The sequence below is a fragment of the Folsomia candida genome, unplaced genomic scaffold (assembly GCF_002217175.1).
Source record: "Folsomia candida strain VU population unplaced genomic scaffold, ASM221717v1 Fcan01_Sc016, whole genome shotgun sequence".
In the NCBI taxonomy this organism is placed as follows: Eukaryota; Metazoa; Arthropoda; class Collembola; order Entomobryomorpha; family Isotomidae; genus Folsomia; species Folsomia candida.
The window spans coordinates 1,200,752-1,226,875 of NW_019091208.1; the positions used below are offsets into that span (position 1 = coordinate 1,200,752).

At 37.3% G+C, this 26,124-nt stretch overlaps 1 protein-coding gene and 1 long non-coding RNA gene across 6 annotated transcripts; one reads left to right on the forward strand and one right to left on the reverse strand.

The window, feature by feature from the left end:
• Window positions 1-1,216: 1,216 nt before the first annotated feature.
• On the forward strand, window positions 1,217-1,827 carry LOC118437840. The gene is made up of 2 exons (XR_004836405.1): window positions 1,217-1,592; window positions 1,685-1,827. It is a non-coding gene; the product is annotated as an uncharacterized LOC118437840 (long non-coding RNA).
• Window positions 1,828-5,395: 3,568 nt separating this feature from the next.
• Window positions 5,396-14,097, reverse strand: LOC110856505 (Na(+)/H(+) exchanger beta). Of its 5 annotated transcripts, none has more exons than XR_004836345.1 (9): window positions 13,641-14,097; window positions 11,754-12,217; window positions 10,961-11,217; window positions 9,781-10,213; window positions 9,620-9,709; window positions 8,431-8,750; window positions 7,562-7,767; window positions 7,021-7,448; window positions 5,396-5,683 (listed from the first exon to the last, which is right to left on the reverse strand). XR_004836345.1 is itself a non-coding variant. In XM_035857134.1 (8 exons), the coding sequence occupies exons 1-8, from the start codon at window positions 13,831-13,833 to the stop codon at window positions 7,195-7,197; spliced, it is 2,190 nt and encodes a 729-aa protein (XP_035713027.1). In that variant the 5' UTR covers window positions 13,834-14,097; the 3' UTR covers window positions 6,977-7,194. The 5 variants fall into 5 exon arrangements, 2 of the variants coding, with proteins under 2 accessions (XP_035713027.1, XP_021960677.1); XR_004836344.1 differs by having other exon boundaries at window positions 7,005-7,448; XR_004836343.1 differs by having other exon boundaries at window positions 5,396-5,700; window positions 7,005-7,448.
• Between the last annotated feature and the right edge of the window lie 12,027 nt (window positions 14,098-26,124).

The window sequence follows — 26,124 nt, forward strand, 5'->3', positions numbered from 1 at the left end:
CAAAGAAAAAATGCATCAGATTTTGGGAGAAATTCAGGTTTGTGTAAAAAAAAACAAATTTTGGAAATAGTGGTGGTAGAGAATTGTTGGAAATCATATCAGGCAAGATATACATACATACATACATATATATAATAGGATATTCTATACAGTCCACAATTATCAGGATAGTGTTCATATGTTTAGATCATGTTGACTAGGTCAAAAGCTTTTTGACCAGACAGTTATATAACTAAAGCAAATTCTAAAGTAGGGCAGCCGCCTTACCGGTGAAAGATATTCAATATAAAAACTGAGTGGCAGTTCCATGGAACATTTAATTAAACTAAATGCAAGGAAACGATGACTTTCGGACACTTAAGCACCTTTAATTATTTATTTCTCACTTAATTAACTTCAGATAGAGAAAAAATCACACCTTGCAATAATGTGTGTGTGTGCTTAAGAGGAAAACTAAAAGAGAACTCTAAGCAGACTAAAAGACTACAGGTCATACACGTTTCCTCGAGCACGTACGCAAAAAAAACATAATTTACAAAAAATGAACTAAATGACTGCTCCAACACATTAATTTTCGATCAAAACGGGGCAGCAAAATATTCTCATCAATTCTAAGACAAATTATTTTCTCCGTGTTTTCATTTTATCAAGTTGACCAATCTCATCCTCATCAGTTTAATAGTTGGAAAACTGATTTTTTATGCTCACTGGAGCTTTTTGAAAAATGAAGTTGTGTACAGTTGATAAATTTGTTCCACGATCATAGGGATGTAACTTTTCACGACTGCACTTTTCAAGAATTTCATATGACAGTAAAATTCATTTAATTCATTTTTCGAACATTAAAATTTTGTAAATTTTGATCAACAGTGCCGATTAAGCAATATAAGTAGCGAAGCAGGTGCCGAGGGTGGGTGGCAGTCAAGTTCAGAAAACAAGACCAGTTACAATACAGCCACAACTGAAATGGACGGTGGAGACGTAAAATTTCATTGCACAAATATACAACAAATGGACCCAACAAGGACGAAGAAATGGCTCGAATCCATCCACGAACATCCAACCGTGCTAACAAGTCAGTTAGGCTTGCAAGGCATTGGTTATACAGGGTGGTTAAAATGTCACGCCACAATGGAAAATTTTTCAATGGGAAAAGTCCCTAAATCTCCATTAGTTACAAGATTTGGGATTGAGATTTTTATAAATTATTATCAAAACTGATGACAAAATTCTTAAAATGTTGCATTTTAGAGACAAAATTTCGGTAACTAATGGAAATTTATGGATTTTTCCCATCGAAAAATTTTCCATTGTGGCGTGACATTTTAACCACCCTGTATAATAAACACAATCAACCCTGAACTTGTCGAACCATTCAACAAGGCTTGCAAATATATTTATGGTGGAAGCTTAACAACAGATTTGATATCGCCGTCTGAAATTTACGCGAGCTATAGAAATGTACTTGAATCAACGTCAAGGGCTGATGCGACGGCTAGAACGGCTCCTAGACGGAGTATTCTGAAACTATTGAAAGAAAAATGTGTTATTGTTTGAGACATTGAATTTATTAATTTGCATCTCCCTCTTAGGTATGCCATGCGTATCTTATTTTAAACGTATGTAAGAGAGTTTGACCAATGTCTACATTAAATTGGGTATTTATAACATAATTTGTTTACAGCTTGTAAGTAAAAGGATTAAGTAACAAGCTTATCGATGGGATAAAATGAAGTATATTTATTTGGTTCATTCCGACAATCAAATTATATCTTTGTAAAACTTGGGGTTAAAAATTCTGGATAATAAAAAATCGGTGTGTAAATACATCAGTGTTTTACTTTGCAACCAAAATCATCTTGGACTTGATGGTGGTTAAAAACGTCCATAGTGGTCGAAGGTGCTCAAAAGTAATCTAATGGCTAATAATTTCCACTTAGATTACGAGTCGGTAAAAGGTGGAAAACAGATTCTCGGGCGTTATTGTTATTGTTTCCCCAAACAGTAATTTAGTTCGGAAAAAATAATTGCAATATCTAGCCTTTAATAATTACCAAAACCAATAAATGCACTTGATATAAAAATTAATAAAAAGTTGAGCATGGTTGTCACTGAAGAATTTTGAACAAATAAATTTCTAAATTAAATTTCTAATTAGTTAAATTTCTCTGGGCTGCTGTAGATACCTACAGTATTCCACTTAATTGTTGATGCAGTGCATGCATGCATTATACAAATCAGAAATACTCCAAGACGGGTTAATATTTCAAACTGATTCTTACACCAATTATCAACAATATTTCGTACTACAATCGTGCAAAATTTCAAATGAATTCGTCTAAAAATTATAAAGTTATAGATATTTAAATGTCAAAAAATTGCAAATTGCACGCCACAAAATTGTAGATGCAGGCGAGCTTAATTGTGATAACGGCCCAGTCTGTCACTCTAAAGGCAAACTTCATTCGGGATTGCTTATTATGGGTAAGAACAGTTATTTGAGTTGTCAATAAAAAATATTTTGTGAAAATTGTATATCAAATAGTAAATAAGAACGAGGTCAATCTAGAAATTCTGGCAGAAAATGTTAAAGTTAAAATGTGCAAAGTTATGGAAAAATTGGCCAAAAACTTTAAATTTCAAGACAACCTGTACCATATATTGTGCAAAAAATGGGATTAGATTGCAACTCATTTTTGCCATTACGACCAGCGTCCAAAAAGCCGTACATCTCCGCGTCATGACACGAGACATATGAGAATTGTTAGGATGGTCCTCGTCTGTTCACACCAAACCTTGCGAGGTATCCAAAGGGACCCTTTTACAGATGTTCACTTATAAAAGATTAGAAACAGGCCGCTATTCGCTGAATTATCGAGAGATTTGGCAAAATAAACACCTAAGATCTCAGTGGGATACCACAAGAAATTATTAGCGTTAAGAAGGCAAAATACAGAAGTTCCGCTTGTGACAGGAAATTTTTTTTCTTCTTGGATGAGATCAAAATTAAACTTCCTGGTTCAGACAGAGTTACCAGAATGTGGCAGAGGCCAAACAAAAGTGCGAACAATTGATTTCTGAGGCAATTGTTAAAAATACACGTGTCAAGGAAAATCTTTGCTGCCTGTACATTTAGTATGTGGTGTGAAACTTTCGAATTCTTGCCGGAATGTAATGGTTTGAGGCAGTTTCCGATAGGACGGGGTAGGAACATTGAAATGAGTCGCTGACATCATGACAAACGAGGCTTTTCTTGATTTGCTAAAAATAAATCCTTGTCGATTTGCAGCGAAAGAGGACTTTTGTCAGAGATTTATCTTCCAATATTGCGAGAATTTTATAAATATTACAAAAATTATCTGAAAATGTCTCAAGGAAAATAAAATGAAGATTTTGGACTGGAATTCCTAATTTCCTGACCTCATCCCGATCGAGCATTCATAGGTACGGTGAACATGTTTGGCGGCATGATGGAAACCTATAAATCCAGCTAATCTGAAAACCATAAGCACAGAAGAGTGGGGGAATATCGACCTGAGTGTCACTAAAAGATTGGTCGAGTCGATGTTCAGACGAATTCAAGCCGGTATTGCCGCTAAACGTTTTCATCAATTTCATCAACGTGAGTTTTCATCAATCTACTGCTATGTTAGCTCTCAATCTGCTCCAGTGTTAACAGCTGTATACCTGGAAAAATAAAACTCATTACTACTACGTTGTCTCTAAATTATTAGGGGGTGGTCCCAGACCCCACAAAGTATATATATTCTGAATCCTCTCACCGAGACCTTTCCAACGATACCCCACTTATGGGGTTATGTGAGACTTGATCTCCCGACAACTTCCCCCACCCCCTGAACATAGGTCAAACAGGTCGATTTCGACCTTTTTTGCAATCAACAATTGTTCGACTACTAAATATGTAGAAGATGTCAAAAATTGGGGTAGGTGGGACTGATACTAATGGAAAGAATTAGCATTATTGGTATTTCGGTGGAACATGTATGAAAATCGATCTCCCTACAAAGTACCCTTAATAGTTTCGCTATCAGGTTCGGGTAAACGGTATTCGAAGCAGAATATAGGGTTTCTGTAGAGATATGAAGCTAGAAGGATACCATTCCATAAACTAGGAAAATATGTCGAAAAAACGAAAAAAATTGTCAAAATTGTCAGGTAATTGGCATTATAAATTTCAACCTAGGGGGCCAATTCTCTCAGGCACTGTGGGCGATCCCAAATAAGGAAAGCTTGCCAAGTTTGGCAGAAATCAGCATACTAGAAGCGTCACAATGATTTTTTCCAGTATTTGGGGTGATATAAAATAATTGGGGCACATTGAGAAAAAACGCGCGAACATGTATACCTTAATTTGTAATTATATTGGACACGTGTAAGAGCGTTTTGAGTTTTGCGACAACTCGTCCAACACCATGTACCGGTTTTTCTGAAGCTAGTCATCAGGTTTATTTACATTCCAAATTAAAAGAAAAACTTTTCGTGGTATGTCATGTGACTGCTGACCATTACCCCCCCCCCCCCCCCATGGTGATAGAACGTGACAAATTTCAGATCCCTCCCCCCCCCTATGATCGATCACGTGATTTATGGACGCTCCCCTGTGATAACTGATGTCCCAAGTTTTTATTAGTGCTCCGCACATAACGAAACAATCTTTTCCTTAATGACAACGCACGTTTTTCGCGACAAAATTTTTTGACCGCTGAGGAGGGGAGCTTGCGAGGTTGATAATAACAGATCTTGATGCCCTTTGGATATGTGGTAGGGACCTATGAGTGTACTAAAACCCTGAAGTGGTTTGACTCCATGGCCACATTTACGCCCGCCACACCCACTCAAAAATGCCCAAAAAACGCTTTCACTCCAGTTTTCACTCACTCAAATCCACGCCAAAAATCCAATTTTACTCGGATTTTGAAATTTCTTTCACCAATATACTCCCCGATAGTTGCTTTCTTCAATCCAATATCAAACTCAATTTTGCTGATTATTATTTCGCAGGCATAATTTGCCTTGTTGATTGCTACAACAATGCTCATTCAGAAATTTAAATTTTAAAAATACTAAAAATTTCGAAAAAATTGAGTTTAATATTGGATTGAAGAAAGAAACTATCTGGGAGTATATTGGTGAAAGAAATTTCAAAATCCGAGTAAAATTGGATTTTTGGCGTGGATTTGAGTGAGTGAAAACTGGAGTGAAAGCGTTTTTTGGGCATTTTTGAGTGGGTGTGGCGGGCGTAAATGTGGCCATGGAGTCAAACCAATTCAGGGTTTTAATACACTCATGGGTCCCTACCACATATCCAAAGGGCATCAAGATCTGTTATTATCAACCTCGCAAGCTCCCCTCCTGAGAGATAACTCCTTTAAACTTACTAAGCGAATAATTTTTATTCTTTCTTTTGAATAATTTGTGACGTATATATGTATGTACTGTCATTTTTCTAGAACAATTGACTATTTGGTACCATACACATGCTTACTATGACAAGCCTCATACCCGTCTATTATTAATGATCTTCATTTATCGTTGTCAATCTGGAATTTTTATGTTATATTTCGTACTTGTTAATATGAACTTGTCAAGTTTTACAGTACACAAACTCTTAACAACGATGCTTGATAGTTTTTAATCTAAATGCTACAATCGTAACATTCGACTATACTTGTTAAAATACTGCATTAGAGTAAGAATTAAATGATTCGACAAGCAGATCCGCCGACTATTTCAAAAGTACAAATACTTAATTGGATTATGTTCCCCACATGAAACGAATTAAAACTTAGCATTTTTTCGGGCGCCAAAATTTCCTTTGGGGGGGTTATGAGAATAATGGGAGATAAATGTGGTGCACATAGGGCACAGCATATCTATGAAATGGGTTGATGAAATTTCAAAAACAAAATTTTGTTACACTCTCTGGATCAGTACCCCGATAGGTTTTTCGAACTGAGGTGGAATTCCGACTTTGAGGGGTTTTTCACAGCGACGCAAAATTGACTCAGAAATTAATTTTTCGCTATAACGAAAAAGTATGACGAAATGTTCATACATTAGCTTTTCACCAACTTTTACTACATTGCAAATTATTAGTAGTAGAATAAAGGTTAAATTACCCAGAAAGTCGAAATCGACCTGCGTGACCTTTTTCGGGGATCGAAAGGTCACAATGTCAAAGGTCACATAGCCACATAAATGGGGTATCGTTGGAAAGGTATTGGCGAGAGGATTCAGAATATGTATACTTTGTGGGGTCTGAAACCACTCCCTGCAAACATAGAGCCAAAAGAATATTTTTGAGTTTTTCCCATGCATGCTTCCGTGTTAGCTCCCAATCCACTGCTGTGTTAAATTCTGGACAACTGCCGATTTTCGTTCTTTGGCCTCTAGACTTGCAGGGAGTGGTTTCAGGCCCCACAAAGTATACATATTCTGAATCCTCTCGCCAATACCTTTCCAACGATACCCCATTTATGTGGCTATGTGACCTTTGACATTGTGACCTTTCGATCCCCGAAAAAGGTCACGCAGGTCGATTTCGACTTTCTGGGTAATTTAACCTTTATTCTACTACTAATAATTTGCAATGTAGTAAAAGTTGGTGAAAAGCTAATGTATGAACATTTCGTCATACTTTTTCGTTATAGCGAAAAATTAATTTCTGAGCCAATTTTGCGTCGCTGTGAAAAGCCCCTCAAAGTCGGAATTCCACCTCAGTTCGAAAAACCTATGGGGGTACTGATCCATAGAGTGTAAAAAAATTTTTTTTTTGAAATTTCATCAACCCATTTCATAGATATGCTGTGCCCTATGTGCACCACATTTATCTCCCATTATTCTCATAACCCCCCAAAGGAAATTTTGGCGCCCGAAAAAATTGCTAAGTTTTAATTCGTTTCATGTGGGGAACATAATCCAATAGAGTATTTGTACTTTTGAAATAGTCGGCGGATCTGCTTGTCGAATCATTTAATTCTTACTCATTAGTAATCACACCTGGCTGGCTGAATAAATCAGCTAAGAACTATTATCATTATTTGTGTCCTATTTGAGTCTATAAAATCACTCTTTTGCAAAGGAAGCTCAATCTTTGGAACGAAAACAAATTAAAGGAATAAATTCTTATTCATACATAAGCACCGTAATTTTCATGGAAATTTTTGCTATAATTTAATTAATATTTCCCAGAGAACCAGAACGTTTCATAGCACCAGGACCATCTTCGAAAACGTTTTCTTCATCGTCTTCCGGAATTGAGGAGGCAGTATCGAACTTGAATTGCGATACGGAGCTTTTTCCGACAGGTGGCGCACTTCGTGGGGGTCGACCAGCTTCTTTCTTCGGAGTTTTTTTGTTTAAGTCCGTCGTAGATGATTGACCTCCTTCGGAACATCTTCGTTGTAGCAGCATTGAGCAGTGTGCTCCTAAATGCAGCGATTTATTAGCAGGAATATTTTTGAACAAGACAATGAAGAAATTTTAAAAAAATAAATTTTTAAAAAACCAAAAAGTCAATCAAATTCAATGAATCAATTACCGTCATCTTCGACATCCACTGTTTTCCATTGTCGCATTTTAGCCAGTTCGCCCTTCTTTCGCGCTGGCGCTGATTTCAAATTGAGCCTTAAATCCAGCATGGCTTGGGCATCCGTGTCTTGAAGGGAGTGCCGGCTGTAGCTGCAACGGCGATACGCATTTTTCTCTTGTAATCCTTTCTCGAGCAGTTCGTCCATTTTGACGACACTGTTTCGAATTCATAAAATGAAATCACTTTAGTACAATTTGCTCAGACCACAAATGTATGTCTGCATCCATCAACTGGTAATGGAGATCATACAAATTATACCGTTTAATTGTGACCAAATTTGGGTCAATTTGCTTTTACAAATTTAGGTAGCAAGCTACACAACCTGACAACGCTCGAGATATTTGCATACGAAAAGGAAAAAATGCGCCCTAAAGGTGGCAAATTTTACACATTCTTAATTTACTTAGCGGTTTCTACTCCTCGGGTACAAATATTTTTTTTTGTCAAAGCTAAACATTTCCAGATTCTAAGTTTTGTAATTTTAATTAAATTTGTGACGGATTGAACTTTGGTTAAAACTTGAGAGAGTAGATCGAGGACCTTCGTAAACTTCGTAACACAAAGAAAGAGTGGTTGGGTGGTCAGCGGTCAATGTTAAAAACGGCACATGTTAAAAAGGGGGCGTAGGTGTCCAAAAAGATATATTTTTGGCCGTTATGAAGTTTACGAACGTCTCCACCATAGGAGACGCGCATTAAAAAAATTCATTCGTGACAATTTCACAAATATTATTTTAGAATTTGCGTGTTTTATCAATGCGCTCAAATATTTTTTGTCATTTTTGTTATTAAATTTGCAAAAAAAGATTGGAATCATACTCCGGTGCTTGGTCTTCATTCGTATCACTAGTACCAATCCCGTCATCAATGTGAAGTCTCTTTTTTGCCCGCATTACTGAGTCCTGATGTCTCAACTGCTTCCCTCCAGGTCCCATTATGGTCACAGTTTTCATATCCTCCATCATCAATTTGGAATACGTCTCCAGTATTTTCGTGTCCTTCGCGTCCACTCCGTTCTCACACCTTTGGAGGTATGGTTTTATGTAGGAGTCATTTATGGCTCGAAGCTTCGCACGTAAATTGTATTTCCCCATGTGACCCGCAATGCTTTCCATGCCAGTCATTAAGTGTTCCATGGTCTAAAAAAAATTTGATTGAAATGCTATCAAAAATCTCTCTTATTTAGAGACCATGTAGCTTGGTAATCTTAGCCTTTTAACGTGTATGATTAGCAACAAGAAAATGCATTAAATCGGAGACGCTATAGGTATGTTGTGGTCCTGGCGCGGGAGGAGAAATTCAGGAGTTTTAATAAAACTCGAAAAACTGAAAAAGCAAAAATTTAACATTGCGTTGTATAGGGAAATATCCAAATTTTTGGGAAGAAAATCTTCAAGTTTAGCATTGTGTTGGTATAGGAGAAATCCCTCAAAATTGCAAATTTTAGGTCGCGGAGAGAAAATGGTGAAAATCAATGACCTCCTAGAAACGACAATTGTCTTCCTTCCGCGCCATGACCACGATTTTTTAGGACGACTTTTGTCTTACTCCCGAATTAAACCATTCTCAAAAAACGACTATTGTCTTTGTTATAGTTTAAAGGGTTAATAAAACGAAATAAAAAAGTATGTAAACTTTCCTGTGGAAAGTTAAATCGATAAATAAATTATTCATGTATGAGAAATTCCACAAATTTTCGTCATTCTATCGAATTATTGATCTAGGTTAAGATCTTACCCAAATATTTAAACACTTACTACATTCCGAGAGTTAGCAAACATTTCAACTACACTCTTAAAATTAATTTTACCCTTTTGATCATTAAATAGCGCACTCTGAATTATATATTACCCTAACTTTGCTAAATCCAGGGCACCGTGAGCCTGATAAAGAGTAAGGTTTACTACGAAGCTAGAATACATAGTTTACCTAATATATGTAGAATTTAGGGTGAATCTATTTTTCTAAAAGTACCATTATTTTTAAGGGTGATTTTACTTTTATGTACCTTTTCATGCACCCTTTCATTCATCGTGGGTTTCCTTTTCTCCGATTTTGTTACATGTAACCACTCAACAATCGGTTTTATCGTCATTCCCTAAATTCAAAATATTTTTCAACTTTGAAATTTGGCTTCCTTCCAGAACCTTGACACAATTATGTAAATACCTGCACAAACACCGTGAAGTAAATTACCGCAATCGTCGTCGTGACCATCATGCTTCTCAACTTTTCGTCAAACAGGGTCGCATTTTTGTCAATTAATAGCACCAATGCGACCGCAACCGCGCCGCGCAGTCCGCCATACGCGACCACAAACTGATCCACGCCACCGATTGGCTCGAGACGGAAATGGTTGGCAATCCAGGAGAGGGCGAAAGTCCCCACGGCGCGGTACAGCGTGCAAAAGGAAATCGTAGCCACGACAAAAGTCGTGTTCCAGACGTGATCCCCGTTCACGGTGGAGACTCCGAGGAAGATAAAAATTATCGTTTCCGCCCCGGAACTCAGCATTTTCATGGAATATTTCAAAGTGGTTAAGGATTTTTGAGAAATGTTGGCTCGCACATAGTTCTTCATGGTTAACCCGCAAAAGGTGGCCCTGGACAATATATACAAAGATACATAAGCCGTATGAAAATTTCCACTCTGTCATGCAAGAAATTGACATTTTTTGCATAAAAACTGCATGCAGATGGATACGTACATACATAGGTACGTGCACAAATTATGAAGAATTGTGACTAATTATTAGAAAGCTGCTCTGCAGAATAGATCAGACAGAAATTTTCTTCAAAATCATTTACATATTTCAGGAAAATTTTAACTTTAATGCAGAAAACCAGAAAAACTTTTGTGCAAAAATGTGGCTCATTTTTCTGCAGAGAAACTGTGCAGCGAGGAAAAACTTTGCATTTAAATACATAATACATAATCATCTACATTATAAGCTGAAAATGTTTGTCTGCAACGGAAGTGAAAGCAATTTTCCGTGACGGAAGTGATAGTGAAGAAAGCTTCATTTCCCTTGCCAACAGACATTTCCAGCTAATAATATAGATACAATAAAATAATTCGATGGAATTTTGAACAATCCTACTAATTTTCACGAAAATCAAATAAGCCCGTCGCCCGGCGGGAGACGGGCTTTTGCGCTAGTTTATATCCAAAAGGTACTGCAGAGTAATGCAAATTTTGCATTCAGATATGATTTTAAGGACTTTCTTCTGCATAATTCTTTACAGAACTTTGCACTAGTTGCATGCGTGATTTCTGCAAGAATTAGGAGCTATATAAAACTATAAACGCGTGCAGGAAATAAGTAACTACTAATTAAATATCTCATTACGCCATAATTCCCGACAAGTGAAACATTTCCGCCGATAAGTAAGCCAGATAAGCCATCACGAATATGACTAGAGGTTCCATGACCCTCGTATTGGTGGTTAACCGGGTCACAAAACCGATCGCTAGTCCCGCCACAATCCCAATAAACGTCCCACCCAACGCGACGACGGGGAACTTTCCGAATCCTTTGAGGATTTCGAAAGCTGAGACATTATCAGGTCCCATGATGGCGTATTCCTCAAAGACTTCGTACAGAGCCTGAAAAATGTATAATCTATGAATACTTATATATCTTAAAATATGTACGACTTCAATATTAACTGTTTAAAATTTGCAAATCTGGAATTTGCAAAAAATTTGCATAGTCACCAAACCCCGCAAATCTTTGGAAAATTAACATTAACCAAGTCATTGGCAACCCCAATAACCGAAAGTCTTATGAAATAATTTTACAAAGTTTAACGTAACATTAAGTAGGGTCTTTTATGTACTTAAGTTTACAAAAACTTACCACAAGTTAATTTTCCTTAGAAACAATTTTTGTAATTTTGTAAAACAAGCTTTCACAATTTACAATGCTATGAAGGACTGCGTGAATTTACATTTCCAAATTTACAAAATTGTACTAGGGTTTAAATACATTTCACAATTTATGGAAGTTTGATTCTTGCGTAAATACGAAAATCTCGCACTTTAAGCCCAAAAATAAGTTTCAAATCATTTTCAAGACACAATTTATGCATGCAACTCTGTCCAACCGCACGCTTATATAATTACGAAATAAATTCTCTTACCACCGTGACGGCATCGTTGAGCAGGGACTCTCCAAAAACCACAATATAGAGCAACTCGTTCACATGGATTTCTTCAAACACGGCCAACACAGCGACCGGGTCCACCGCCGAGATTAGCGCGCTGAACAAAAGGCACTGCAATATGGGGAGTTCCTTCCCCCCAAACCCGCCCATCCAGGATGACAACCCCCACAGGGACCCCGCAACGGCAAACGTGGACCATAACGTCCCCACCACGGCGAAGAGTAAAATGGTACCGAGGTTATCGAAAAAGAGACGATTTGGCATAAAATAACCCGCATCCAGGATAATTGGGGGAAGCATAAAGTTGAAGAAAGTGTGGGGGGTGAGGCTCATCGGATTTTCGCCGACAAACGCGAGCACCCCACCCACAATGAGACCCACGAAGATGAGCAGGCATGACTCGGGAAATATCGTGTTGAGCGAGGGGGCAAGGTGGAAGCCTGAAATTTGCATAAAAATAAATACTTCTGTAATTAAACGGATATACATAGAAGTAGCGCAAAAGTGACTGAAATTTCCTTCACGGGGACACCACGATGTATGTATGTTTTTCATCTGTGACCCATTGGCCGCGGAAGCGTTAGGACAGAGGGACAATATGTCCCCACAGTTCCCAATGTCTTCACCATCTGCCCATATTACAAAGCCCTCCCACCTATCCTACAATGTTAATGTCCTCCGATGTCCCCACGGCTTCCGCTGTCACTGTTGTGACCTGGTCCACACGGTTGTATTGTATGGATTTGTCGGTTGTCAAAAATAAATATTGACGGAATCCAATTTGTGGTAAAAATGTGCTTTAAAGTGACCCCGAATATGAAAATTAAGCTCTAATTTGGCCTTTAGATCTCATGCCAGGATCATCATCTTTTTATGACCACACGAACCCCTATTTCGGACTCGACAAGGGGTCAATAATTAAAAGCACATTGACAAATACGATATTTCATGACATAATGTTAATGTGTTTTGTCCGTGTGAAGATTATGGAAGAATAACATAAATCACGTGACGTTAGCTAATAATAAATGCCGAACTAAAATTATCCCACACATAAATTTAACACTACGAATTCCTAACACACAAGCATTCATGCGCAAACGCAAAGCTACATACATATCCATTACATGCTAATGTCAATAATTACTTTGTTTTCTACATATGTATGTAAGCATGGTTACCATAGCAACCAAGCCTCTTAACTACAGTTTTTAGCAGCAATGTATAAATGGAATATTTAACACGGTAAGAAATATGTAGGTATGTCTGTACTTATGTACATATTGACAAATGTACATGCACACTTATAAATCCTGTTACCATCTCGAAATTTATGTAAAGGCATGCTAAATTTCATAATAATTCAACTATAATAAATAAATGAGTATGTTAACTTGACAACGTCTGAAGTTTATTCTTGCAGTATACTCAAAACAAAAATGTATCAAATCAACACCACCTTGGTTAAAATGTTGATTCCGAGTTATGATGATTTTGATACCGGTAGTTATAATGTTATGACCGGACGGAAAAATTTCACTACCACTCGGAATCACAATTGTTACCAAGGCGGTTAAGTCATACATTGTCACCGGTGGTGTTGATTTGACAATTTTTTTAGTGTAGTATAGATTACTTAAAGTACATACATTTACTCTTCAAAAATGCAACATTATTTTTAAGAGTGCAATTTATTAATGTAATTTCAGTGCTAACGAGCAACAAGAAAATCTTTTAAATTAAATCCTTTCGCATTGCCGGCCGGTTTAATGTGTACATATTAAATTCAGACTTTGATATTTTCCCCGTAACAAATAATTTCGTAAATTTACTAATTTTAGAAATTTATTACATAATTCTCACCAATTTTCGCCACACTAGCCGCAAGTATCCAAAGTGCGATGAGATATGGAGTTTGGACCAGTTCGAAATCAAATTTCGCAATGTGCAAGCCATGGTCCTTGGTATGATTTAATTTTGAACTTGACGTCTCATCCTCCTCGCTGGCGTAGCAGTGGGTCAGGAAAATGCAAAATATCAAACACAATCGCTCCATATTGGCAAAAATTAATTAATTATTGCAAATTTTTTATCAAACTGATACTGCACTTTTGACTAAAACTTTTGCCATAATATCATAGCTTTCTCTCTGTCGGACTCTCCAATTCATGAAGAAATCTTTGTACACACATTTTTGCAAAAATTTCGCAATTATCTACATTTTTGATGTATATTTATGTGCAACTTTCCGGTTCCGGGTAACTCTCCTCACAGCTGAAAATCACTGTCTCCCCGATCGTGGATAGTGTGTGGACAGACAGACTTTATCATCTCCCAAGGTTTCCATCCATCCACTGCATACGAGTTAAATTCGACTCGGTTCGTGGCCTGGCTTTGTCTTTGTTCACGCAATCGATTTCATGCAATGTGGAGAAATACGAGTGTATGTATGTTTAATGTTGGGCATCCATCCATGCGTTTATTATGCATACATAGCTGCATGCGATTAGATTCGATTATTTAATAGAGAATTAATACGTTATTTAATACACTCAAAACAAAAATTTGTCAAATCAACACCGCCGGTGTCAATATATGACTTAACCGCCTTATTTACAATTGTGATTCCGAGTTGTAATAAAATTTTTTCCGTCCGGTCATAATATAACAACCACCGGTATCAAAATCATCATAACTCGGAATCACTATTGTAACCAAGGCGGTTAAGGCATATATTGACACCGGCGGTGTTGATTTGACAAATTTTTGTTTTGAGTGTAAATAAATAAATAAAATCATGAATATGTAATGCAGGAATAACTTTTATTCTTCTATATAAAGAAGTATTTATTTATTTCATATCCACGAAGAATTAATGCATCATTTTTGTCACTATTAATTTCTTACCGTATGCTTAACACATTGGAGAATAGGGGAACTTGGTATAAAATGAATCAAAAAATCAGTAATGCACAATAAAAAAAAATGTATTTTTCAATTTTGAATAAATGATTAAGGACTGAATAATTTTTTCATTTTTAAATCGAAATAATTTTATGTAAAGAAATATTTTTTCGACATGTTTGCATGACAAATTTTTGAATAATCTTAATATCTGTAACTTAGAGTTGAATGGTAGAGGAATACATGCATATGCAATTCAGGGCAATTCAGAGATACATATCTAGTAAAGTAAATTATTTCACTGAGGAAATTTTCCTGAATCTATGCACGATTCAGCAAATGCAACAGGACGCAATAACTATATTTTTACCCTTGACCAAAATCGTCATGCTTCAACCGACTTGTTTTTACAGATTCCGAACCGAGGGATTAATCTGATTCGGAAGTAAATAATTCCATACACATTCAAATAAATTATTTCTTAATGTGTGCATTTAGGTTACCTTTTACATATATGATACCCGATAATACTTACACATTAAGTTAAAAATCGTTATTTTAAATTCCTAAATAAATTACAAGGGTAATTACTAATTATTCCTCGACGATGGGGCCATCGGGGACACACCGGAGAAGGTTTTGACGGCCCTGGCAACCATTGCTAGGATGAGTGGTGAGATGGGCCTGCATCTCAACCACGACAAGTGTGAAGTGGGCATCCTGGGGGCGGAGCGGGAGGCCGCCATCGACATTCGCCTCCAATTCCAACAAGTTGCCCCCGGAATCCAGCTGATGTCCCCTGAATCCGCGATGCTGCTGGGCGCCCCCCTAACCAACGAAGCTTTTGGAGTGGTCTTGGCCACGAAGACCCAACAATTGGCCACCTTCTCCCATCGACTCCTCAACCTCTCGGCGCATTCGGCCGTGGCAGTGATCCCGAAGGATACTGCCCGCCTACGTTCCCTCCGCGACAAATACGCCGGGGTATGGCTTAACGCCCTCCCCTCTCCACAACTGGGGACCCTCCTCCCCAACGAGACCTTCCGTGTCGCCATCGCCCTCCGCCTCGGCTGCGATATCTGCGAGCCCCACAAGTGCCCGTGCGGGGCGCAGGTCACCTCCCGAGGCTACCACGGCCTCTCCTGCCGCCGAAGTAAGGGTCGTTGGTCCCGCCATGAGCCCGCCAACGACGTCATCGCAAGAGCCCTCCGGTCTGCCGAAGTACCCTGCATTAGGGAGCCCGCGGGGTGCTCCACTACGGACGGCAAGCGTCCCGACGGGTTGACCCTTGTCCCTTGGTCGCGGGGGAGGTCCCTTGTCTGGGACTTCACCTGCGCGGACACATTCGCCCCCAGCTACCTCTCAGACACCGTGCGCCATCAGGACGCTGCCGCCAGCAAGGCAGAGGACCGCAAGAAGAAGAGGTACGCGTTCCTTATGGACCGATACATTTTTGTCCCCGTTGCCATGGAGACCACGGGAGTATGGGGCCAAGAGGGACTGGCCTTCATCCTCCAAGTTGGCCAGAGGATCGCCGCCACAACTGGACAAACGAACGCCGTGAATTTTCTACGCCAGCGGGTTTCGCTCGCCGCGCAACGTGGGAACGTTGCCTCGATTCTAGGTACACTTCCTCCAGGAATGGAACTGGAGGAAATGCATTACTTGTAGTCCGTTTCTCTCTCCCATTCTTACGGACCTTTTCTGCGATTTTTCTGCGATTTTTCTGCGTTTTTAAGTTAGGGACCTTTTTGTGCGACTCTTGCGTAGTCAGTCTTTTGCGATAATTCTTGTGATACATATTTTTTTCACATACTCTGCGATACAACTTATGCTAAGATTTAATAAAATAAACAACAATTATTCCTCGTGTTCACATGTTCGCTTAGTATCAGGCAAAAAATAACACTTTTTTTACCACAACTAGATTCAAAATTATTACTAATCTCTGAAACGAGAGCAAATTTCTGTGAAAATCTGCCCCAAACCGTTTCTTAACCTGCTCGGATGCACTGCAACTTAAAAGCCTTACTCCAGAGGTTGACGCCGCCAAATTTGAGGCAGCCGCGCTAATTTGGGATTCTTTGGCAGCGCAATGCTGGAGAAATCAAGTTTAAAAGTTTAAAATTCTAACAACATCCGGCCTGCTTTACATCGTCCTCACATTAATGAATTGAGGTCTCTCGATTAGTATTTTCTGCTTCACTGAAAAAATCTTGCAAATCTTGTCCACCACAAAGACCAAAAGAAACGTAGCCAACATTGAACAATAAAGTATGAAAAATTTGGAAAGGTTATTAAAAGTAATAAAATCCTGTGCCTTTGGCCCAGTATTATTTAACCCGACAAGCAACCTGTACTGGTGCGTCTGTTCGAACCACTTAATCCAACCATTGTAAATCCCAAACTCTCCCAAATTATTTAACGGCCTCACAATCTTTTCAGCTAAAACGGTCTGAATTACAAAATAAAACCATCTAATTTCTCCAACGTCTTTGGCAATATAACACTTGTACAAATTGTTATACGTCGTTTCCATGGCAACTCGAAGGTTCTCTTGATAATTAGAGTTACGGTAGAATCCAATTTTCTTCCTATGCCCCTCTGGCGAAATATATTTCGAGATATCATCCAGTGTCAGCATTTGTTCAACTATTTTAAAAGACTTAAACTGTTCCCGTGGTATGCCCTGGATTTTAAAATCCTCCAGGATAAAAAAATTCCAAGGACGTAAATCAGAATCGCGTTTGGCAGGAATGTCATAAAGTAAGATAAATTTGTTTTCGAAAAATTCTTTTAGCGTCAACAATTCCTTAAAATGCGGAGGAACAATTAGTCTCGAAGTAAAAAAGTATTCGTAGTGCACAGCTAAAAGTTGTAGAAGCACGATTAGCATGACGTTCAATGTAAGAGGACTTTTCACCGGTTCTTTAAATAGAAGAACAAAACGTCCCATTAACTTGCAAACATTGCTATTCTTTCTTTCTCTAAATGCAGCAAACAAAAAGTAGGACAATATCACAGAGAAAATTAACCAAAGCCAAATAAATCCTTGGAATGGTTGAAACCACGTTGCAAGATCCGTATTCTCCCCAATCTTATCAAAATTACAGTAAAAGATGGAGTGGCCTCTGGCGAAAGCGAACTTTAACTGATTTACTACTCTATACGGTCCCACATCTATCGGCCCCAGGGAGATGTAACCATACCGATTGGCGTACGCCGTGGCCAAATTTCTATCAAACATAAAAGTTAAATTTGTTGCTTCAATAAGATATTGTACAGTTTTAAAGTCCTCTTCACAATAGTATAGTTTCCTCAGCCAGTCCTGTTTTTTGCAATTTTCGTATTCAGCTACACTCATGGAGGGCAGGGAGGCAGAGATCCAGAATTTTATGAAGAGCCACGGAAAACAAGATGGATTAACTAAGGCCGGGTTAAAGCTTTTGGGCAACCGCAGAATCCCAATACCTGGACAGTATACACAGTAAAAGTAAAACTCTAATTCCAACCGGACTTCAGGGTTCTCCTTGAAACCCTTGACAACCACTAGAAACGGTTTCCCTGGAAACTTATAGTCGTAATTCGTAGAAAGGGAAGTTTTCAGGGATTTATTTATTACTAAAAAATTCTGGAATTGCTCCGTTCTGTGAGTATCTTTGCTGGAAATGTATCGAATTTTATTCCAGTCTTGCCACACCATTACGTTGAAGGCGATAGTTATGGAGCACTTTTCTAGAAAGTGGTGATCCAAGGCAAATTTAAAGTCTCGGATGTCAGCGTCATATTCTAGATTTGTAAACCCTTCAGTTACCATGTAAACTAAGGGAGGAACCCTGCCTCCTCTTGAATCCTGATTTATGTCAATTAAGGCTTCGTTCAGCGCTCTAAAATATTTAAGGTGATGAATCTGTTCTGTAAAATTTTAGGGTGCAAAAACCCCAACCAATAAAATTTCCAGAATGAGCAGGATATCCATAAGCGAAAATTAGCAAATGAAAAAGGCAACACCAGATCCACAACTTGGAATCATGCCTCCTCAATGAAACGGAAACACCTTTTGAGTAAAATAGGAATACAGACTGCGTATCATTAAAAATTATTGCGTCAGGAATTGTCCCTTCATAAAACCAGAATGTATGTCCAATTATTATATATCGACACACCGTCGGATGGAACAGGGGCACTGAAATATCACCTCTTTCCCATTTAAGATCAGAACTAAATTTATACCCTTATCCCATATTTAATATGGTGACGACCATACTTTTCTACCTACTATAAATTTATTAATCTATAAGTGGAGATTGATGAATTAGGAGTAATATGTAAGACAATTTCAGAAGGATGACCTCGACAAGTTCCAGGCTACGTTTCAATGAACCCATTCTTGAGCACCGTTGGTGCAATAGATTTGAACTTATCACATACTACTTCTAACATTGGTACGGTTTAAGCATTTTGTCAATCTTCAGTCAACCACAAGTACCTCAGCTACATATGTACGGACATTAATACATAATTAACAGCTTCATTATATACGTAACTCTCTACTTTTAAGAGATACATAATAAGTTTTCCGCTTCGTGGATGTGTAATAAAATAAGCTACATATATATATAGAACTCTAACTTTTCCTTGGCATTCTACATATTCTTTGATAAATACATACATATATTTAGTTCAGCACGCCAGCGAACTAATAAGTTTTGGAGAAACTGTAATTATTAAAAGAAATATAATCAACGTCTACTCAAACAGCTACTTATCATTTCCAGGAATTACTGATATTTTATTCATGCCAACGACAAGAAGTGGTTTAAAAGATTAGACAGGGTTTCTGGTGGCATTAATTCCACGAAAGGTGGAGAAATATTTACGTATTAATGTTTATACACATTTACGTACTCTGGGCATTCTTGCATTTCTCCTTATGGGCTGTACATGCATTATGTAACGTGAGAGGGTGAGTGAGCAGGGATTATGCAGAACTCCGATGATACATGTTCATAAAATATTTATTCATTAACAGATCATTCATTCAAAGTTTTTAAAAAATCATTCCTTATTCATAACTTGTAAAAAAATATTCATTAATTATTCACCACTCAGTCATTATTCATGGTATTTAAAATTCACAGTATTAGATGAATTTCTCAACTTTCCCTAAGCATTAAGTTAAAAATGAATGATGAAAAAAATATTCATTCATTATTCATTCACACAAATTGAATGGGTATTTACTCAAAATTCATTTATTCAAAAATCAGAATAAAATATTCATTCAAAATTTATAATATTGAATGAATATATACTCGAACCATAAGTTACCGTAAATGCGTTTCTATGTGATAAATCACGAAGTACTAGAGCTATTTGTTAGAAATTTTCATGGATGAACAAGGTATTAATATTGCTTAGAAATCATAACTTGGTTTTCAAAATTTCCTACGGGCTTGTACACAATACATAGGTACATAATTTCGAAAAGTCCGTCCCGTGAAATTATCCGTGACCTTACTGCAATCTGATTGTTTGCCGGCTTCCTGGCTCCACCAATCACAGCACGGTTATGCTTATGGTCACAATTTCGGCTACAATTTGAGTTCCAACCTTGGGTACAACTTGGGGTACAACATCTAACAAAATGTGAATATTGACAAATAATATACAGCGGCTTCCGTTAGGGACAAATAAGCTTAGTCATATCTATGTAAATATTTTAAATTAAGAGTAGATAAACAACCTTCATAATATGTATGTAATATTTGAGGCATTAGGTACAACAACTTTTAGCAGATTTTATAAAGGTTTCACAATTTCACAACGTCACATTTCGAAATTCTCAGTTTTTCCAAAGTTTCAAACCTTTAACCTGTATTTTTTACCTGTTCTGTACAAAACTTTTGAATTGTACTCCAGATCAATTGATTATGCGAATACAAATTTTGTATTTATTCTCAGTACCTTACTACCTAGTTGTACAGGCTCAAGTGTCACCAGCTAATTTCTCGAAAACTACCTGTCAGAATTAAAAGCGGATACATGCATTGAAAAGCCAATGCGATTTACATTATGATTCACTATGGACTTTGTAATTTTTGAACATCTGGACAAATATATAGGAAATTGAAGAGAAGCAGGCGGCGATAGTTTTTCACAACAAAAAAAATCCAAGAAAAATAGTGAATTTGACATGTGTTGAAAAAGTCAAAGGTGTACTTTAATTTAGCCCAACGGACTATAAAAACGTTCATGGGGACCGAATCGACAAAGAACAGTCGAAGAAGAATTTTTTGAAAACCTCCAAGGACCACACCCATCGTGAAGCCTCTCAAGCATGGAATCCGAAGAAATTCAAGAAATTCCAACGGAAACCGGGCCCGCTGCTGACAGTGTCGACGCAAATTATCCAATGATAGCTCAAATTGAAGCTTGGGCTTAAGGCTTTAAAATGTGGTACTTGCCACAGCCTGATCGTACCCCAAAGGAAAGCCAGATTAAAGAAATGCAACAGTCACCTCAAGCTGTACGCTCCAAAAAAGTGAGCAGGATTATTTTTACAAATGAGGAGATTTTCACATCGAAAAAATCTTTTAACAAGCGAGTTGTCCTAATCTACGCAAAATCTGTCAAAGACATCCCCCGATATAGACAAAAAGTCAGAAAGTCACATAATCCAGGTTTTTTGATGATTTTTGCTGGGGGGAGATAATTGGGGTAATTTCTCTACGTTTTGCTGAAAATTGAGGGGAGGTGGGGGAATCAAATTTTTTAAAATATGTTTTTGAGTCCGTGGCACATCCCCTAAGTGAGATCCAATTCAATGGAATCGATGGGACCTCTCAGGAGGACTCAGCACGAACTTATAGTGCAAAAAATGACCCAAGCGTAGCTAAAAAAACAAATTCCGGTCTTTATCTCCAATCAGAAATGGTCATCATCCTTGCCGGATTTGAATCAACGGAATATGAAAAATGGTCAAAGTTAGGGGCAAAGGTGTGTTCTAAGCCCCGTAGAAGTACGGAGGCTCGGAAAAAATTTCTGAGCCCGGAATGTCACAAAATGTCCCTAGAATCTGTGCGTAATTCCATCGAGGAGTGCCCGTCTCGTCTTCAGCGTGGCATTGCCGTAGGAGGAGGAAATTTTTAAGACTAAAAATTGTTTCCAACTTGAAATTTAACTGCCCTTTAAATGCAATCAATCAGAAATTTGTATTGCTAAAATTGTAGCCCTCTAAACTACTGACACTTGAGCCTTTGCAACTAGGTACATACATACTAGGTAACTATATACCTATGAGGTTTCTGGTTAGAGAAGCCTATAATAATACTGATATGCTATTACGCTAAGATTTAATATTCAAACTGTACTCAACAAGCATTGAAATACATAATAATATCTATAGATATATTAAAACAGATTTGTGAAACTTCTTTGATATATACGGCACCACATTTTCCCACAATTTCTGAATAATGAATGGGTCTAAAAATTGGCATGCTTTTAATGCTTCCACCATAGTCTTATACCCACATGAATATGTATATTCAAACCATAAAATAAGAAATCTTTACATCGAACGAGATTCCAGACCATGCAAAAGAAATTCATGCGCAGCTTAATTACAATTTCTAACATAAAAACAATCCCACACATAAACCAAACTAATACACCACCTTGAATAAATGGCACTAATGCATCCATATTAATATATTCATGCCGAATCGACTTAAGAAATCGTTTCCTTTTCACCTCGTAAATAAAATTTCCCCAGTTCCTCCAAGCAATATGTACACCCGAAATATCAATAAATGTTACAATTGACCTCATTTCTTCGATCAACCTTACGATTGCTAAATCATAATGAATTTTAGCCAGTGCTATATTTTCAATCTTGAAACACTTGTAGCGCCCTTTCAACTCGTGATTCTGTACTCTATCAAGGCTTGTATCAATCGAAAACGTTTTAAGAAGAATACATCTTGCTGGATATTTGGGCAATAATAGCTTTAGAAGTCCACCCTGGTCGTAAAAATCCGTAACAAACAAGGACGAATTTAACTTATTAGTAAGCCCTATTATTTCAAAATCGTGCCGTAAGTAGTTCCTAAACATGGTGAGACCATCCATTATTTTACTGGGATATGGATTTGTGCCATAAATTTCAAAATTGTTTTCCAATATTTCTCTAAGAGAATTCAATTGCGAACAATAATTTTGGATGCCAGCTCATTCTCGTAGACGGCCAATAATGGTAAGCACAACAGTGAAGTTAAACAAATAGGTACGTAATTTTTTCCAGAACCTAATTGCCGTATGAACACAGTTACGGCATCGAACCACACAGTGACGCCACTATGTTGAAGTAGAACAAATAAGGTTACAACAGTAAGAAGAATTAGCCACCAAACTTGTACCGTGTATATTGACGTGAAGGGTGAGAAATCAAGTCTGACACCAATAAACTGATTGACGTTGATTTTTCCGTAATTGCAATAGATTAAGTGATGTCCAAACTTGACTGATTGCAGGGCCCAACGAGATATCTCATCTATGGAGGGAGATCCCGCCATAAAGTAGATATAACCGTACGAATTTCCTTCAAGTTTCGTCATATTTTGACTATAGTTGAATGTCAAGTTTAATTTGGAGCTGAGAATTTGACCGATACGATACGGATATCTGTAAATTTTACATACTTTTTTAATTAGCATAATTTTATCGATGCAATGTATATTGCAAGCTGACCTGCACACAGGTAATCCAACTTGACCCGGCCTTACAGCACATTTCGATGGATGCTGCATATTTAGTAGTATTAGTAATGGTTTCCATAAATATTTGAAGTCCAGATCGACTGTATTCAATTGAATTGAAGGTACCCTGATTAATAATTGACTACACAGAAAGCAAGCATAGCTAATTGAACGCTTATAATACAAGGTGCCATTATATTTGTAGGACAGTATTTCGATTACAAAAACTCTCGCATTGGATTTTTGCCAGCCTAACCATTTGAATTTAAAGTTGTTGTTTGCAATTAGGGAATTTGCGACAATAATCAGTACCGCATTGAATTTTTGAAGTAATAGAGTGTCCTCTATTTTCTTTTCATTGACTGATTGTAACTGACTTTCTGATAGAGCGATTAATAATATATGGCAATATTGCAAAAACCTGTTCGAGACTGAGCTTGCGGTACAATATTGTTCTTCTGGACAATTCTGACCTTTGAAAATGATATATATGAAATTAGGAAAAAGTATGTCGTGAGTAAAATTAATAGTCGGCATTGATAAATTACTTCCACTTGTCACTTGTAGATTTAGGGTACAAGTCTCTCCGTGTTGGTGGTGCAAAATTGACCTACAATATAATTCTTTTGAACAAAGGAGCAAAGTATACAAGATTCCTTGAGATTTGAAGAGATTCAGCATTGTTTAAATGAGCTGATAACTGAAGGTATTTTAATACGTTGGAGAGGTGCAGGCAAAAATCTACATTTGTATAACGTACGCGTAAACATATCTCAACAATTAGATTCCTAAGAGAGGATTTATGTAGGGCATAAAATCGAGAACATATTTTTGTCCATGGAATTGTGAAATCGTTGTATAAGTTTTTTGAAATAATTGTAGGCCAATGTATGTGAAACAATCATTTCAAAGTTTACATTAAAGTTTGAAGGTTTAAGGTTTTATTACACTACTATTTATAACAATGTTTTATGTATGTCAGACGTATGTATGTATTCAATAAATTGCAACACGAAATTGGCGACAAGTTTTTACATAAGTAATGCAAATACCAACTTTGTTTTTTTATGATTGTGAAACTCACAATGAGTATCATATAATGAACCTATGATTATCGGTCTGACTGATATGTATTGTAGGGCAAAATATCAATAGGGACATGATACGTGCTGTGTCAACTGATTTCCAAAAAGCGTTCGATTCAATCCCAAGAGCCTTATTACTTGAAAAATTGTGTAAACTTAATCGGGAGTTCCCTTGTAAGAATTTGTTCCCTTCCTATGTGATGAAGGATAGGGACCCTGAAGAAGCGCGGTAAAATGTGAGGCAACATTTACGACAGGGCACTATCCTATGGTGTGAACATTAAAAGAAGAGTACAATTTTTGAGTGCTTGTCAACCATCAAACTTCGGACGGCGATATAAGTTTCGAGATTAATTGAGCCTTTCAGATTAGGTGATAAATTGGTCGTAATTTCCGATCACCTGAATCCGAACCACGTCACTGAGGAGGGAAGAAGGTTGACAAAAACTTAAAAATTGTACTCTTCTTTTAATGTTCGCACGATACAGTGGCGTCCCCTTAATATTTGCCAAGGGTTCTTGTTGATGAATACATATAATTTTAGTCATGTGAAAGCGCATGTCCCCACATTCCACGAATCTACCCTTATGTCAATCTCTCTCGTTCTGCCTGTTTTTATACTTTGTGGTATTCTCTCAGTATGACTTACATAAAGGTAGAAAATAACAACCGAGCCGAAAAGTAAACTAAAGTAAACTTAAGTTACAGATTTGCAGAATTTTGCATTGCCTGCAAATTTTACAGACAACTCTACAAAATTCGCAATTCATGTTCGCATGCACCGTTCAGATGTCCTACTTTTCCTGATTTGACATTAATTTGCGAAGTAAGGAGTAACCCAAGTAGCCAAGTCATGCAAGTATTGTACCTTATTGGTACAACAAAATATGTGCAGGTTTCATGCAAGTTTGACCATTTTTATTTGCATTACATGTACAAACAACTAGTGCAGATTTTGTACGAGTGATATGCACTAAAAATGCACTGCATAGTGGCGTGTACTAAACCTGCAGTATAAGTTAGTGCAAATCTAGTACACAAAATTATGCACAAAATATGTACAATTAATCAATGCTAGTTATGTATCACATGCTTGTAGATTTATGCATATAATAAATGAATTTGCATATTTTTAACAATTATTTAATTTATTAGCTCAAAAATGATAATCCTTTGATCTTTAAAGTAAAAAAAATAATATCCCATCAGCTAATTACACAATGGTATACAAAAATATTTCTTGCCACTAATAGGCAACAAGACACATTTTTTGTAAATGCTACCTTTAGCAATTTCGCATTCATATACATCTAAATTATAAACTACATAAATACCTAGTTTACCACTAGCACAAGGGTAAAGGTTAACATCTTCTTTGGACTTGAAGTATTTTACACTAACATTATCAGAATCAGAAGTTTTGCAATTTAAAATGCAGAATCTCCCATCTTTTGTAACGTAACAGTTATCGGCTGGCGAGCCACCTAATTTTAAAGCTTTTACCTTATCTAAAGTTGAGCTAGAGCATTAGTCAATCTCTCCAATGCGCTTTACAATTTGGCTTAAATGAGCTGACTTAGAGCGGAGCAATTTTTTCAA

Excerpts from the sequence above, each read along its gene's own strand:
- LOC110856505 (XM_022104985.2), bottom strand. The coding sequence starts at position 13,833 with ATGGAGCGATTGTGTTTGATATTTTGCATTTTCCTGACCCACTGCTAC. Across the intron at positions 11,218-11,753 it reads TCAACGATGCCGTCACGGTG|GCTCTGTACGAAGTCTTTGA; the intron begins GTAAGAGAATTT and ends TACATTTTTCAG. Across the intron at positions 10,214-10,960 it reads CACTTGTCGGGAATTATGGC|GGCCACCTTTTGCGGGTTAA; the intron begins GTAATGAGATAT and ends TATATTGTCCAG.